Source organism: Coregonus lavaretus (assembly GCF_964263955.1).
Source record: "Coregonus lavaretus genome assembly, contig: HAP1_SCAFFOLD_1506, whole genome shotgun sequence".
NCBI classification, from domain to species: domain Eukaryota; kingdom Metazoa; phylum Chordata; class Actinopteri; order Salmoniformes; family Salmonidae; genus Coregonus; species Coregonus lavaretus.
This window is the reverse complement of record NW_028162057.1, coordinates 93666-110000: the sequence shown is the minus strand read 5'-3', so window position 1 is coordinate 110000 and position 16335 is coordinate 93666. Positions and strand designations below refer to the sequence as shown.

The window sequence follows — 16335 nt, the reverse complement described above, 5'->3', positions numbered from 1 at the left end:
ACGCTATTGTGTCCGGCCCCATCCATAACGCTCTCTAACCAACCTCTACGTCCCCAATATCCCCTGTCATCCCTCCTCCCCTCCTCTGGCCTTGAAATAACACCTTGTATTTTCTTTCTCTTCTCTCCTCCCCTCCTCTCTTCTGTTCTCCCTCTCTCTCTTCCCCTCTTTCTTTGCGCTCCCTCCCTCAGATCAGTCTTTTGTGGACTCTAGCAAGTACTCCACAGCCAGTTCGCTGCAGGGCCTGGCCTTTTCCTGAAGTACGTTGCTCTTCCTCTCATGCACCCATCCTCCCTTCTGCTCCTCCATCCCACTAACCATCCATCTCTCCATCCACTCCTCCATCCACTCCTCCATCCACTCCTCCATCTCTCCATCCACTCCTCCATCTCTCCATCCACTCCTCCATCTCTCCATCCACTCCTCCATCCACTCATCCATCTCTCCATCCACTCCTCCATCCATCCATCGTTCCACCCATCTACACATCACTTTACCCATTACATTAACATTCAACCATACTCATATTGCAGTTGTTTATTTTGACAAAAGAGACGATGAGAGAGATGAGAGGATATCTCTAATTTTGGTCTGTGCTTTTGTTTATTCAGCTAAAAGGGCATTTGGCAGAGTAGGCATATTACTCAGAAGTTAGTCCTTTTATTTGGCTTTAATGCTGTTGTGGTTGTCCCTATCTTCCTGTGTGTGGACGAGGAGGAAGGGTATGGATGCGTAGGGGCTAGAGGGAAGGGCAGGATGTAGCTGTGTGGGTGTGGGAGTACAGAGTCTTCTCCCAGGACAGGACAGGACACACTGCTGTACTCAACAGACCCAATACATACAGGAAGTAGCTCCCTAGCACAACGTCAGTGACTAAGATCCATAGGGTCCTGCAGGGCTGCAGGTATCCGACAACGACATTACTGCAACACAATCAGATGAGATATCTCACAGTTTACATAAGGTCTTTGTTTATTCAATAAACCCCCCGAAGCCATGACTGGATACCAGTATAGGAGGTTCGTTTTGGAAAGTATCTGTTTAATCATAGTGTCACGATCGTTGTATTTAATCATAGCTTAGTGTCAGAGCTCCACCAGCCAGGAGCACAACATCACTCCTTTAACAGTCTGGAGTGGAGTAGAGTAGAGTGGAGTGGAGTGGAGTAGAGTGGAGTAGAGTAGAGTAGAGTAGAGTAGAGTAGAGTAGAGTAGAGTAGAGTAGAGTAGAGTGGAGTGGAGTGGAGTGGAGTGGAGTGGAGTGGAGTGGAGTGGAGTAGAGTGGAGTAGAGTGGAGTAGAGTGGAGTAGAGTGGAGTAGAGTGGAGTGGAGTAGAGTGGAGTAGAGTGGAGTAGAGTAGAGTAGAGTAGAGTGGAGTGGAGTGGAGTGGAGTGGAGTGGAGTGGAGTGGAGTGGAGTGGAGTGGAGTGGAGTGGAGTGGAGTGGAGTTCCACAGAGTCTCCTCTCTCTCTCTCTATCTGCAGTTTCTCTCTGATCAAACCCCCACACTAGGCTGGGAAATGATCAACAAAGACAGCTGTTGGGCTCTGTTGATAATCGATACTGTCGCTATTTACATTGACATACACCCACCGACTCTGTGTGTGTTAGACTACTGCAGATTAAATGTAGAGTTGAGTCACTGTCATACATGACGGTTAGTCAGCGAGACGCCGTATCTAAACCCAAGCTCCTTCTCTCCCAGTCCCGTGCGTCTCACAATATGACAGAACTGACACAGAACTGCCAGAAAATACCACATACTGCAATGGTTTCTGTGCAGTCGAGCATATTATCAGCTGGAATTGCTGAGAAGCATTTGTGCTATCCATGTAAATCAGATTGTTGTAAGATTAGTAACCAACTCTGGGTTTTATTCAAATATTATTTTGATTTCCTCACATAAACATTTTAAATGCTTTTGTTTTGTACGTTACACTTGTGATTTTGGTTTATGACTTATTACGTTATTTTATCGATGAGCTTACACAGTGTGTGTGTGTGTGTGTACGCGCGTGTCTGTGTGTGTGTGTACATGCGTGCGTGTGTGAACAACATTTCCTGCCTCTCTTGATTCCATCAGCAGTAGATTTGAGAGCACAACGCCTGCAGAAAAACACCCAGCATCCTTTTCTTGTGTTTGTCAGCAGTTGCAGAACTAACGTCAAGTGAAATCTGAAGCAATAAACCTTCCTTACAAACTTCTTAAGAACACACCTTAGAGGGCCTCCTCTGACCTCTGACCTCTGACCTCTGGGCTCTGGCCTCTGACCTCTGGCCTCTGGCCTGTCCCACTACACTGGATATGTTAGATCACGTTAGGCTCCACTCAGGGCACAACCACATCTTATCAATCCGTTACCATGTACCCAACCACAATCCATATCCCTGTGAATGATTGGAGATGATGGAGCATGTTCCTGGTTCATTCTAGTCAAACATTAATTATATAGATATACAGTAGATAAATACAATATGTTGAATGCCTTTCAACCCCTCCCAGCCCGGTGTAATGTAGTGTAGTGCTGTGTTGTGTTGTGTAGTGTGTAGTATTGTGTAGTGTGTAGTGTTGTAGTTTTGTGCAGTGTTGTGTTGTGTAGTGTAGTGTGTAGTATTGTGTATTGTGTAGCGTTGTGTAGCGTTGTGTAGCGTTGTGTAGTGTGTAGTGTTGTGTAGTGTTGTGTAGTGTTGTGTTGTGTAGGGTTGTGTTGTGTTGTGTAGCGTTGTGTAGTGTTGTACAGTGTAGTGTGTAGCGTGTAGTGTAGTGTTGTGTAGTGTAGTGTAGTGGTGTGTTGTGTAGTGTAGTGTTGTGTTGTGTTGTGTTGTGTATTGTTGTGTTGTGTAGTGTGTAGTTTAGTGTAGTGTTGTGTTATGTAGTGTTGTGTTGTGTAGTGTAGTGTTGTGCATTGTTGTGTAGTGTTGTGTAGTGTAGTTTAGTGTTGTGTAGTGTTATGTAGTGTTGTGTTGTGTAGTGTAGTGTTGTGCATTGTTGTGCAGTGTTGTGTAGTGTTGTGTTGTGTAGCATTGTGTAGCGTTGTGTAGTGTGTAGTGTTGTGTAGTGTTGTGTTGTGTAGTGTTGTGTTGTGTAGTGTTGTGTAGTGTTGTGTAGTGTTGTGTAGTGTTGTGTAGTGTTGTGTTGTGTAGCGTTGTGTAGTGTTGTACAGTGTAGTGTGTAGCGTGTAGTGTAGTGTTGTGTAGTGTTGTGTAGTGTAGTGTAGTGGTGTGTTGTGTAGTGTAGTGTTGTGTTGTGTTGTGTTGTGTTGTGTATTGTTGTGTTGTGTAGTGTGTAGTTTAGTGTAGTGTTGTGTTATGTAGTGTAGTGTTGTGTTGTGTAGTGTAGTGTTGTGCATTGTTGTGTAGTGTTGTGTAGTGTTATGTAGTGTTGTGTTGTGTAGTGTAGTGTTGTGCATTGTTGTGCAGTGTTGTGTAGTGTTGTGTTGTGTTGTGTAGCATTGTGTAGCGTTGTGTAGTGTGTAGTGTTGTGTAGTGTTGTGTTGTGTAGTGTTGTGTTGTGTATCGTTGTGTAGTGTGTAGTGTTGTGTAGTGTTGTGTAGTGTTGTGTAGTGTTGTGTTGTGTAGCGTTGTGTAGTGTTGTGTAGCGTTGTGTAGTGTTGTTTTGTGTGGTGTTGTATAGTGTTGTGTTGTGTAGTGTTGTGTTGTGTAGCGTTGTGTAGCGTTGTGTAGTGTTGTATAGCGTAGTGTGTAGTGTGTTGTGTTGTGTTGGGTTGTGTTGTGTAGTGTGGTGTGGTGTTGTGTTGTGTAGCGTTGTGTAGCATTGTGTAGCATTGTGTAGCGTTGTGTTGTATGATGTAGTGTAGTGTTGTGTAGTGTGTAGTGTTGTGTAGTGTGTAGTGTGTAGTGTTGTGTAATGTTTTGTATTGTTGTGTAGTGTGTAGTATGTAGTGTAGTGTTGTGTAGTGTAGTGTATTGTTGTGTAGTGTATTGTTGTGTAGTGTGGTGTTGTGTGGTGTAGTGTTGTGTAGTGTAGTGTAGTGTATTGTATTGTAGTGTAGTGTAGTGTAGTGTAGTGTAGTGTAGTGTAGTGTTGTGTAGTGTAGTGTAGTGTTGTGTAGTGTAGTGTAGTGTAGTGATGTGTAGTGTAGTGTACTGTAGTGTACTGTAGTGTACTGTAGTGTAGTGTAGTGGTGTGTAGTGTAGTGTAGTGTTGTATAGTGTAGTGTATTGTTGTGTAGTGTATTGTTGTGTAGTGTATTGTTGTGTAGTGTAGTGTAGTGTAGTGTAGTGTATTGTAGTGTAGTGTAGTGTTGTGTAGTGTAGTGTTGTGTAGTGTAGTGTAGTGTAGTGATGTGTAGTGTAGTGTTGTTTTGTGTAGTGTATTGTTGTGTAGTGTAGTGTAGTGTAGTGTAGTGTAGTGTAGTGTATTGTTGTGTAGTGTAGTGTAGTGTAGTGTAGTGTAGTGTAGTGTTGTGTAGTGTAGTGTAGTGTATTGTTGTGTAGGGTAGTGTTGGGTTGTGTAGTGTAGTGTTGTGTAGTGTAGTGTTGTGTTGTGTAGTGTTGTGTTGTGTTGTGTAGTGTTGTGTAGTGTTGTGTAGTGTTGTGTTGTGTTGTGTTGTGTAGTGTAGTGTTGTGTAGTGTAGTGTAGTGTTGTGTTGTGTAGTGTTGTGTAGTGTTGTATAGTGTAGTGTTGTGTAGTGTTGTGTAGTGTTGTGTAGTGTTGTGTAGTGTTGTGTAGTATATAGTTGTGCCTGGTGTGTCGTCAATGCACTGCATACTATAGTCACCCTTGGTTTGATTTGGAGCTTTCATTAAGCATAGCTCTGTTCCTTATGTTGACAGAGATCCCCATGCAGCTGTTTGAAGCCAGCCGAGGATGATGTAATACATCACAAACACACAGCAATAAGCTTCAGTGCTTGCAAACAATTAAGGCGCGGTTTTTGACAACACTAATCAAGTGTTTCAAGTGTCCCATTTGTGCCAATTTGGCAGAGCTGTTGAAAATATATAAATGATTTATACCTTGTTTGAAAGCGTATTTGAGTCACAGCTTCATAGGGCATAGTTTGTTATGCAGATGTGAGAACAGATTGCTGTATTTAAGAGGAATTATTATGTGAGGAAAACATTGGGAACATTTTTTATGTATTAACTGACTCTCCCTTTCTCTCTCTTTCTCTCTCTCTCTCTCTCTCTCTCTCTCTCTCTCTCTCTCTCTCTCTCTCTCTCTCTCTCTCTCTCTCTCTCTCTCTCTCTCTCTTTTCCCCCGCCTTCTCCCTTTCTCTCTTCTCCATCCAACAGTGATTCCTGGAATGATCGTTCCTCCCATGTAAGCGATGTGTGCGTGTGAGTAGGAAGGACCCAAACGTGGATCTCAGCATGTACCCAAGGCTCTGGTTTAGGACTGGATTGTCAGTCCTGCATTGAAGGAATAGAACCCGTAACTCAGGCCCTTTTTAAAAGGAATCACATTTGAACAAAAATAATAAGAAAACTGAGCATTTACAACAACCTCTTTTGAATTTGTAAGACTGAACGCAAGGTCACAGATCACACAGAAAGCCCACCCAACAAAACATGGAGAGGATTGACTCGTCCTTTTATTTTGAGCATTGTTTGTGTTTTACCTTTGTGCAAAAAAAAGATTTATTTCCCATCTTCAAAGTGTAATATACACAAGTGAGAATATCAGAGGGATTTTTTATTTATGAATTTGAAAAAGATAAATTAATACATTGTTTGTGAATGATGGAAGGCATTACAATGTGTGGCAGAGCAACTCCAGTTAAATAGTGAAGACTGAATTAGATTTATACAATTGCTGTACTCATGAATCAAGACTAGCCAAACCAGACATTTAGACATTTGTTTTGTACTACAGTGTTCTGGATAGAGACGATACCACATGCCCTAACTAACCCTACGGCACAGAAAGACATGCTTGGTAGCACAAGCTAACCATGCACCACTGCAGAAACTCTCTGCTTTCGAGTTTATTTTGGCCGCTGCAAACAGCCCCTACACATTTCTCTCCCTCTCCTGCCAAGCAAAGACCGTCGTCACTACGACTAGCGCTTTCACTCATCACCACAGAAAGTAAGTGATTTATCCATGATGACACATAGCCAGCCATTCACCCCATGTTGGCTGTGAGTGCACCGATGGTGTCCAAGCTCCTAGGTGGTTGTCAGAGATAGAGAGCAGACCCTGAACCTGCTCTGGATACCAACAGCGTCTCTACTGTATGGTTGGTCACTGGACCGCTGACTTGCTGTGGAGCTGCTCAGCCAAGCCCTGTAACTGTGTATCAGAAACCCTCTTGATAAAATGTTCTCTCTCTCTGCAATCCACCATGAAATCTCAATGAAGGAAACCATATGTTTTTAAAGGATGTTGCCATTTCACTTTTGCTATATTGTGTGAGTTTGTTTTTTAAATTAATTATTCCTTTATAGAATTTGGTTTGTTGTGTTCTCACCATGAAACTGTGATCATGGATCGGCCATTCAAAATGTGTTTCTTATTCCACCGTGTTACCGTACAACAGATCTGAGATAGGTCAAACTGGGAGTCACTTTATAGACGGACTAATGAGTCAACATGAGGTGTTTAGTGGTGTCCCAGCCGCCATGGTGATAAATGGAATACCCAGCACTATAAAAGTGACCTAATCCTCAGATGCCAAGCAAATATCTGAATCTAACCTTTTCAATTGTCTTTTTTTTTTTGTGTGTGTGATGTGTGTTTTTGTATATAGTAATAAATGTCTGTGATTTTTCATTTTTCATTGTTTAAGATATATTTATACATTTAAAGAAGTCTTAAGGCAGCTTTAGTGTCACGGATGTCATGTTTACTACATTACTCAAAATGATCCCATCAACTTTAGCTCTGAGATTTTGGATAGTAAGAAGGGAGATACAGTATGTTAAATATCCATATTAATAATGTCCTGTCTCTCCTGAATTTGTACATTGCTTCTTCCATATCGTTCATGTGTGTGTTTGCATTTTGTGACAGTGCCGATCAGTTTTTATTTAGTTGTCTACCATTTTCCATGTTTAAATGTGATTTTGATACAATTCATTTTTATGTTGTTGTTTCTTTGTGTTGTTTTAAGCCATACTTCCATTTCTAATTCCATCCACCCTAAAGCCATTGTCTATTTTTGTATCATTTGTAAGTTAATGAAAATGTTTTTGGGTTTTTTTTCGTCTTGATTTTGCATTTGTTTTATCACATGGTAAAAGTAGCATATTATTCTTATAGTATTAGTGATATAGATTTTGAGAGTATATAAGTATATCATTTGAATATATTTTGTGCTTCCATTTTTTTTGCTTAAAAAAAAAACGTATGCTGTTTAAAAACAAACAATATGCATGGAGTTCTTCTTCCTGCATTTGTGTGCTGAAAGCAGGAAGACCATTTTTATTGAAAAAAATATGAAAATACTTTCTTCATCCTCACACCTTTACCATCTTATTTTCACTTTCCCCTCCGCTGTCTCACCAAAATCTGAACCAGCAGTTTAGATGCCTTAACAATGCAAACCAACAGCCATCAGCGTGGAGTAGAGACCACACCAGTGCTCTGCTAACATACTTTAAAATGGGTGCAACAAGCAACATATAGAGAGGGGGGAGCACAAGTGGAGCTGTTCCTTATCCCTGAGCCCCGAGTGATGTTTCCCCCTGACGCAGTGAGCACTCAGCATGGCACAGCAGAGAGAGGGGGAGCCAGAAATAACAGGGGGAGGGAGGGAGGGAGGGAGGGTGGTGGATGGGGATGGCTGACTGACGGGGGGAGGACACTGAGACGAGATGACTGAAAATAGAAGGGAGGATAAATATTGAATGTGTTGAGCAGCTGGAGGAGATCTGGTATGGAGCGGTGGAGGAGAGGAGGAGAGCTGGTATGGAGCGGTGGAGGAGAGGAGGAGAGCTGGTATGGAGCGGTGGAGGAGAGGAGGAGAGCTGGTATGGAGCGGTGGAGGAGAGGAGTGTAACGTACTGCGTTGCTCATCTGAAGCCGAGCCCCACCTTCATCTTCATCATCAGGGTTATTCCCTCCGTTAATACAGTTGAAGTTGGAAGTTTACATACACCTTAGCCAAATACATTTAAACTCAGTTTTTCATAATTCCTGACATTTAATCCTAGTAAAAATTCCCTGTCTTAGGTCTGTTAGGATCACCACTGTATTTTAAGAAGGTGAAATGTCAGAATAATAGTAGAGAGAATGATTTATTTCAGCTTTTATTTCTTTCATCACATTCCCAGTGGGTCAGAAGTTTACATACACTCAATTAGTATTTGGTAGCATTGCCTTTAAATTCTTTAACTTGGGTCAAACATTTCGGGTAGCCTTCCACAAGCTTCCCACAATAAGTTGGGTGAATTTTGGCCCATTCCTCCTGACAGAGCTGGTGTAACTGAGTCAGGTTTGTAGGCCTCCTTGCTCGCACACGCTCTTTCAGTTCTGCCCACACATTTTCTATAGGATTGAGGTCAGGGCTTTGTGATGGCCACTCCAATACCTTGACTTTGTTGTCCTTAAGCCGTTTTGCCACAACTTTGGAAGTATGCTTGGGGTCATTGTCCATTTGGAAGACCCATTTGCGACCAAGCTTTAACTTCCTGACTGATGTCTTGAGATGTTGCTTCAATATATCCACATAATTTTCCTTCCTCATGATGCCATCTATTTTGTGAAGTGCACCAGTCCCTCCTGCAGCAAAGCACCCCCACAGCATGATGCTGCCACCCCCGTGCTTCACGGTTGGGATGGTGTTCTTCGGCTTGCAAGCAACCCTCTTTTTCCTCCAAACATAACGATGGTCATTATGGCCAAACAGTTCTATTTTTGTTTCATCAGACCAGAGGACATTTCTCCAAAAAGTACGATCTTTGTCCCCATATGCAGTTGCAAACCGTAGTCTGGCTTTTTTATGGTGGTTTTGGAGCAGTGGCTTCTTCCTTGCTGAGCGGCATTCAGGTTATGTCGATATAGGACTTGTTTTACTGTGGAAAAATATTATTTTGTACCTGTTTCCTCCAGCATCTTCATAAGGTCCTTTGCTGTTGTTCTGGGATTGATTTGCACTTTTCGCACCAAAGTACGTTAATCTCTAGGAGACAGAACCTGAGCGGTATGACGGCTGCGTGGTCCCATGGTGTTTATACTTGCGTACTATTGTTTGTACAGATGAACGTGGTACCTTCAGGCGTTTGGAAATTGCTCCCAAGGATGAACCAGACTTGTGGAGGTCTAAAAAAAAATTATTGGTCTTGGCTGATTTCTTTTGATTTTCCCATGATGTCAAGCAAAGAGGCACTGAGTTTGAAGGTAGGCCTTGAAATACATCCACAGGTACACCTCCAATTGACTCAAATTATGTCAATTAGCCTATCAGAAGCTTCTAAAGCCATGACATAATTTTCTGGAATTTTCCAAGCTGTTTAAAGGCACAGTCAACGTAGTGTATGTAAACTTCTGACCCACTGGAATTGTGATACAGTGAATTATAAGTGAAATAATCTGTCTGTAAACAATTGTTGGAAAAGTTATTTGTGTCATGCACAAAGTAGATGTCCTAACCGACTTGCCAAAACTATAGTTTGTTAACAGGAAATCTGTGGAGTGGTTGAAAAACAAGTTTTAATGACTCCAACCTAAGTGTATGTAAACATCCGACTTCAACTGTATATATATATATATTAGACCTCCACCCTCCACAGCTAGGGGTGGGTTGATGGTACAACCACATTATATCTACTGTTTGATTCTGTTGGAGAAAGGTAATGGTACTAAAAAAGATGTGATTATGAACCGTTCTAAATGACAGCACAATCATTTGTAACACACAAGTCATTTTACACCCTTGCTTCGACAATTACTACTGCCCTCTTCTGACCCCCTCTTCACCTCCCTTTATATACAAATTGAGCACCTGTTTATCGCTGACATGGATCACATAACCACTCTTTGTAGTGTGTGTGTGTGTGTGTGTGTGTGTGTGTGTGTGTGTGTGTGTGTGTGTGTGTGTGTGTGTGTGTGTGTGTGTGTGTGTGTGTGTGTGTGTGTGTGTGTGTGTGTGTGTGTGTGTGTGTGTGTGTGTGTGTGTGTGTGTGTGTGTGTGTGTGTGTGTGTGTGTGTGTGTGTGTGTGTGTGTGTGCGTGCGTGTGTGTGTGTGCGTGTGTGTGTGCATGCCAACAGTCCTCTGAAAGAGAGTGTGGCATTTTTTAAAATGTACTTGCTGAAGGATATTTTTTAATGTGACTTCATAGGAGGGGGATAATTTAAACTGAGGATTCTGAAGATGAGGGAGTCTGTTGTAAAATGCAGTTGTGTAATGCTGATTTCAGTGTATCTGCATTGCGACTCAGTTCTCCTGTGTTTGGGGATAGGAACAGATGAGTTTCAGGTTTACTGTGTAACCGCCCAGCCAAGAGCTTCCCCTGTCGGGGAGGTGCTCACCTGGTCAATGAAATCATTGTTCTCTGAATCCTATTATGATCCTTTTGAACCCATCTCTTCTTGCTACCAAGCCTTGTGTTTGACTGGACCCATAGATCAGTTATATATTAACAGATAGGGAAAAGAGGAAATTAAGCTACTGTAAAGATTATCATTTTTTTTGATTAACTTTGAAATGTAAATTAACTTTTCAACTTTCACAATATTTAATTAAAGTTCCCTCTTGTCTGTGAACCTGTCGATGTGCTTGTCATCTTTGTGAAGCTGTTAGTAAAGATTTTCTTGGTAACATTTTCCTTGTTAACATTTTTCTTGGTAACATTTTGTGCAATCTCACAAAATACACACTCAATAAACACACACTATACAAACTCATTACAGCCAAATAGCATGGTGAATATGCCCAGCAAGTTCCCTTAACATATTAATGATGGCTTCCCATTGAAGTGCGCATTGCATGTAATTGATTCATCATTTGCATTTACGGTCCTCAGCAGAAATGAAGTGTATTTTCTCATTGTGCATATTTAATTTGAGCCACTCCGATCTGATTAGCTTGTTAAAACGCTCTTTCTGCTGACCTCACACTGTTCCAGGCCCTGGCTGCAAAGCATCATGGGGGTCCTGGAAACGACGGGGAAAGGACACAGATTGTCCTGGAAATGTCATTCTGGATCGTCTGTGTGTCGTAGAGCTAGCAGCAACATCAAGCACATTTCACTAGCCCTGTGATGTTGCGCAATTTTAATCACACTGCCAATTGTGTGGTCACAAACGTCGAATGTAGAAGCTCACATAATGGAAAGTGTTAGTGAAGTGTCAGGCGCTGCAGACGTCATGACGAGTTTGCTTTCATAAACAATGCTCAGTGAGAAAGGCCTTCTTAATTAGACAGATGTACCCTGCCTGGGGTTATTGATCAGCCAGGCTGCAGGCGGAGAGTGTGTGTGTGTGTGTGTGTGTGTGTGTGCGTGCGTGCGTGCGTGCGTGCGTGCGTGCGCGTGGAGGTATATGGAAAGGTTATTTTCCCATTCCTAGCCTCAAGGCCCAATCAAACCACAGATGTCTTACTGACACCAATGAGTTTCAGTCCCATGTGCTCTCTCCTCTCTCCTCTCTCCTCTCTCCCCTCTCCCCTCTCCCCTCTCCCCTCTCCTCTCTCCTCTCTCCTCCTCTCTCCTCTCTCCTCTCTCCTCTCTCCTCTCTCCTCTCCTCTCTCCTCTCTCCTCTCTCCTCTTGAGTTCATTTATCACACTGAATTTAGGAACATATAAAGTCACAATGACCATCGGAGTACTGTACCCAACCACACATCTTGTATTCACATTGATTGCATACACACACTCAGTCTCTGAAGCATAGCAGGTGAGTGTGTGTGTGTGTGTGTGTGTGTGTGTGTGGAGTCGGCGGTAGGAATAACACAGAAGGTGAAGTGACAGAGCTCAAGACCTCCATTAGCTAATGGATCTCTGACAGAGGAGAAACATCCTCCCTCTCTCCTCTATCTCTCCCTGCCCCACATCATACCCCCACTGGGCTCCCCCTCCTCTCTCCCTGCCCCACATCATACCCCCACTGGGCTCCCCCCCTCCTCTCTCCCTCTCTCCCTGCCCCACAGCGCTTAACCCCACCGGGCTCATTCTCTCTCTCCCTCCCCGCCCCGCCCCACATTATAACCCCACCGGGCTCATCCCCCCTACCTCTCCCTCCTCCTCCCTCTATCAGGCTGTCAGGGGTTGGGTCCTGCACTCCTCCTTATGCAGGGGTATGATTGATAGATGACTAAGTGAAGATATAATTTAGCAATCAGGGCTGCTGGGCTATTTATCCTGGCTGACAAGGGGGCCGTTAAGCACAGCGCATGCTTGACCTGTGGTGGTGCCGTTAAGCACAGATCATGCTTGACTTGTGCCTGTGAGTAGGCTGTTGCGGGGTAATGAGAGAGGGGAGGCCTGCATATGATGCACTTACTGCTGCCATTCAAACAATACACACTCTGCACCAGACAAGGTGCACTGATGGGCCTAGGAGCGGTAGTCTAATTGTAACACGCGGGATATGAACCCGGGTCTCCCACGGGAGCAACCAACGTCTTAGACCATTAGACCAAGAGGAAATTCCCTTCTGGGGGGTCAAAGTTCAGAGGTCAGGGTGAAAATCCCCCATGACAACAGGTGTGTTTCTGTCTTCTACAGTTACCTGACCTCTACTTATATACTGAATTATGTATTTAGGGGAGAGTGGGGTAAGTTGAGCCAAAGGGGTAAGGTGAGGCACCCTTGTTTCTATGATACCATACACAAAATTAATAATTTGACCAAATATTTAGGAAGAGGTCATCATTTCATGGAGTCTGTGAAGGAAGAAACCTCATGGAAAAAGGGGTAAGCATGTTAGGTCCAAAAAACAGATTTTCACAAAGTCAAATCAATTTATTATGATGAGCTTTCATGATGCTTGAATCTAAACAAAATTAGATCATTTTCAGATTGTTCTATAGATCAGTTGGGGTCTCTATAAGCTCCAACCTGAGGTCCTAAACCTAGCATGAAAGTACATCCTTGGAGCTGTGTGGGCTAATATGGTCCAAATGTTTGCCATGGGGTAAGTGAAGCCAATGGTTGAGCCAATGGCAAAATGAGCAAATTGAAGTGTTTTCCTCCCAGGCGTAATACAAAGTAAAGTACAAAGTGTTTGTTAAGTGTTAAGCCTGTGTTAAAATATGCTTTGAATTATTGAAAGACAAAAAAGTAATTGCGATTGTGTTGAATTGTGTTTGGGAAATAAAGACAGAGAGCGGTTATATTTCATTTGGTACAGAAATGTGTAGGCTGCTTAACTTACCCTGTCCCGCGGCTAACAACAACCTGAAATATATGTAGATCTCTTTGTTAGACAGAGTGATGCTGAATGTAAAAAACATATCAACTTACCCCACTCTCCCCTACAAACTATTTTTTTCAATTCATTTTTTTATTCATAATTTATTTGATTCATAGATGTTTATTTGCTGATATCACCAAAGGAAGACAGATTGTTCTATCCCCATTCCAGGAAATGTTGTCATTCAATGTTGCTCAATGATCTTTCACCTTTTAGGTCAAATGTCATCCTACAGGTCACTATAGTCCACTCCAGCAGAACAGGTCACCATGTCACACTAGAGCCTTTGTGTCCGGTGGAGGGGTCAGGAGTGACTAACCAAGTGTGTAGTGGCTCTGGGCCCTAACTAGACAATGGGGTCAAGAATAATATAGATGGAGGACTAGGTTGTTATTGTATAACATTGCTGCTTCTCTATGTGTTTTCTTCTCTTCTACCCCGGGCATGTTGTGTTATAGACCTTTATACAGGAGAATCCATTTACCTTGATTACTGATGCTTAACAATTGTGTTTACTGGCAGTTTATTAACATGTTCAGATGTGCAGCGCAGCCAGCCTGTTATTCTACAGTATACAGTAGATCCTCACCTCCTCTCATTTTACATTACATTTTAGTCATTTAGCAGACGCTCTTATCCAGAGCGACTTACAGTTAGTGAGTGCATAAATTATTATTTTTTCATACTGGCCCCCCATGGGAATCAAACCCACAACCCTGGCGTTGCAAACGCCATGCTCTACCAACTGAGCTACATCCCTGCCGGCCATTCCCTCCCCTACCCTGGGCCAATTGTGCACCGCCCCATGGGTCTCCCGGTCGCGGCCGGCTACGACAGAGCCTGGATTCAAACCAGGATCTCTAGTGGCACAGCTAGCACTGCGATGCAGTGCCTTAGACCACTGCGCCACTCGGGAGATCTCCATAGTGGGGATCTCATTATGGAGGCAGTATGCATCACTGATGTTGCTGTGTCCCTGGCCATTCATTATTCATACATCAACAGACTGAGATAAAGCCTGGGGGAAAAAGGAGGGATGAGTGGAGGAGAGGAGAGGAGGGAGGCAGGCCTCCTCCAACACTGCAGTCTCTTCCTGGAAAGCAAAGCTTTCAGGCAATTCTCTGAGATCAAGAGATGCTGCACACAGAACCCCCTGCCTCTCTGGCTAAATAAATAAATATATATTCTCTGCTGCTGCTCTTTTTACGGCAGGCGATAAAGGAAATGGATTGAAAGACAACCTTAGAAGTGAAAACACAGGGTCCCGGTGGGGATCGAGAACGGAAAGGGGGAGAAGAAGGGCTGGGAGAGAGATAGAGAGAGAGAGAGAGAGAGAGAGAGAGAGAGAGAGAGAGAGAGAGAGAGAGAGAGAGAGAGAGAGAGAGAGAGAGAGAGAGAGAGAGAGAGAGAGAGAGAGAGAGGAGGAGAGGAGAGACAGAGAGGGGAGGAAAAGAGACAGGGAGGGGAGGGAGGGGAGGGAGGGAGAGAGACAGGGAGCGGAGAGAGAGAGAGATACAGGAGGGGGAGTAAGGAGAGAGACAGGGAGGGGGAGGGAGGGAGAGAGACAGTGAGGGGAGGGAGGGAGAGAGAGAAGCGACAGGGAGGGGAGGGAGAGAGACAGAGAGGGAGGAAGAGAGACAGGAGAGGGGAGAGAGAGAGAGGAGGCTGGAGAGAGGGAGGAAGAGAGACAGGAAGGGGGAGGAAGAGAGAGAGACAGGGAGGGGCGGGAGGAGAGCGACGGGGAGGGAGAGAGAGAGACAGGGAGGGGGAGGGAGAGAGGAGGCTGGGGAGAGAGAGAGACAGGGAGGGGGAGGGAGAGAGGAGGCTGGGGAGAGAGAGAGACAGGGAGGGGGAGGGAGAGAGGAGGCTGGGGAGAGGGGTACGTGAGGGACCAATGGGGCACAGGTGGAGGGAATATGTCACACCACTACCACCCCCAAAAAATGAAGGGTGGGTTGACTGAACCTCTCGCCACACCTACTAGTTTCGTTTGTTTTTACATCAACACATGCTGCCAGGAAGTCTTCTCATTCCCAACAAGTGACAGGAAGTTCGATGACAACTGTGATTACACACAAGTCTTACCATGGTGTGTTGGCATCAACATTGGATCAGCAGATCTTTAAAATAAATGATAACATTGTCATATACAGTATGCAGTACTGAGTCACTGCTAACGTGATTACAAGCAGATAATATGAGTCATCTCCATGACTATGTCTGGCGTGTATAGAGCAGGGTGACTGTGTGAGAGTGATGGTGATTGCTGTAGTATTCAGACCCTTGACTTTTCTCACCTTTGGTTACGTTACAGCCTTATTCTAAAACGGATTAAATAAATACAAATCCTCAGCAATCTACACACAATACCCCATAATGACAAAGCGAAAACCGTTTTTTAGAAATATTTGCAACTTAAAAAACAGAAATACCTTATTTACATGAGAATTTAGACCCTTCGCTATGAGACTCGAAATTGAGCTCAGGTGCTCCTGTTTCCATTGATCATCCTTGAGATGTTTCTACAAATTGATTGGAGTCACCTGTGGTCAATTCAATTGATTGGACATGATTTGGAAAGGCACACACCTGTCTATATAAGTCCCACAGTTGACAGTGCATGTCAGAGCAAAAACCAAGCCGAGGTCGAAGGAATTGTCCGTAGAGGTCAGAGACAGGATTGCGTCGAGGCACAGATCTGGGGAAGGGTAGCAAAAATGTTCTGCAGCATTGAAGGTCCCAAAGAACACAGTGACCTCCATCATTCTTAAATGGAAGAAGTTTGGAACCACCAAGACTCTTCCTAGAGCTGCCGCACGGCCAAACTGAGCAATCGGGGGGAAGGGCCTTGATCAGGGAGGTGACCAAGAACCCGATGGTCACTCTGACAGCTCTAGAGTTCCAATGTGGAGATGGTAGAACCTTCCAGAAGGACAGCCATCTCTGCACACTCCATCAATCAGGCCTTTATGGTAGAGTGGCCAGACGGAAGCCACTCCTCAGTAAAAGGCACATGA

The 16335-nt window shown here is 43.9% G+C and overlaps 1 protein-coding gene across 1 annotated transcript in view; it reads left to right on the top strand.

Annotated features, from left to right (window-relative positions):
• Positions 1 to 5334, top strand: part of LOC311116558 (transcription factor COE1-like) — a gene marked incomplete at its 5' end in the record, with an annotated part of 9419 nt that extends 4085 nt beyond the window's left edge. Inside the window, 2 exons of the mRNA XM_084191640.1 lie at positions 192 to 260; positions 5258 to 5334. Of these exons, the coding sequence (XP_084047766.1) occupies positions 192 to 259 (68 nt within the window). The remainder of the gene's footprint in view (positions 1 to 191; positions 261 to 5257) is intronic.
• Positions 5335 to 16335: the final 11001 nt, after the last annotated feature.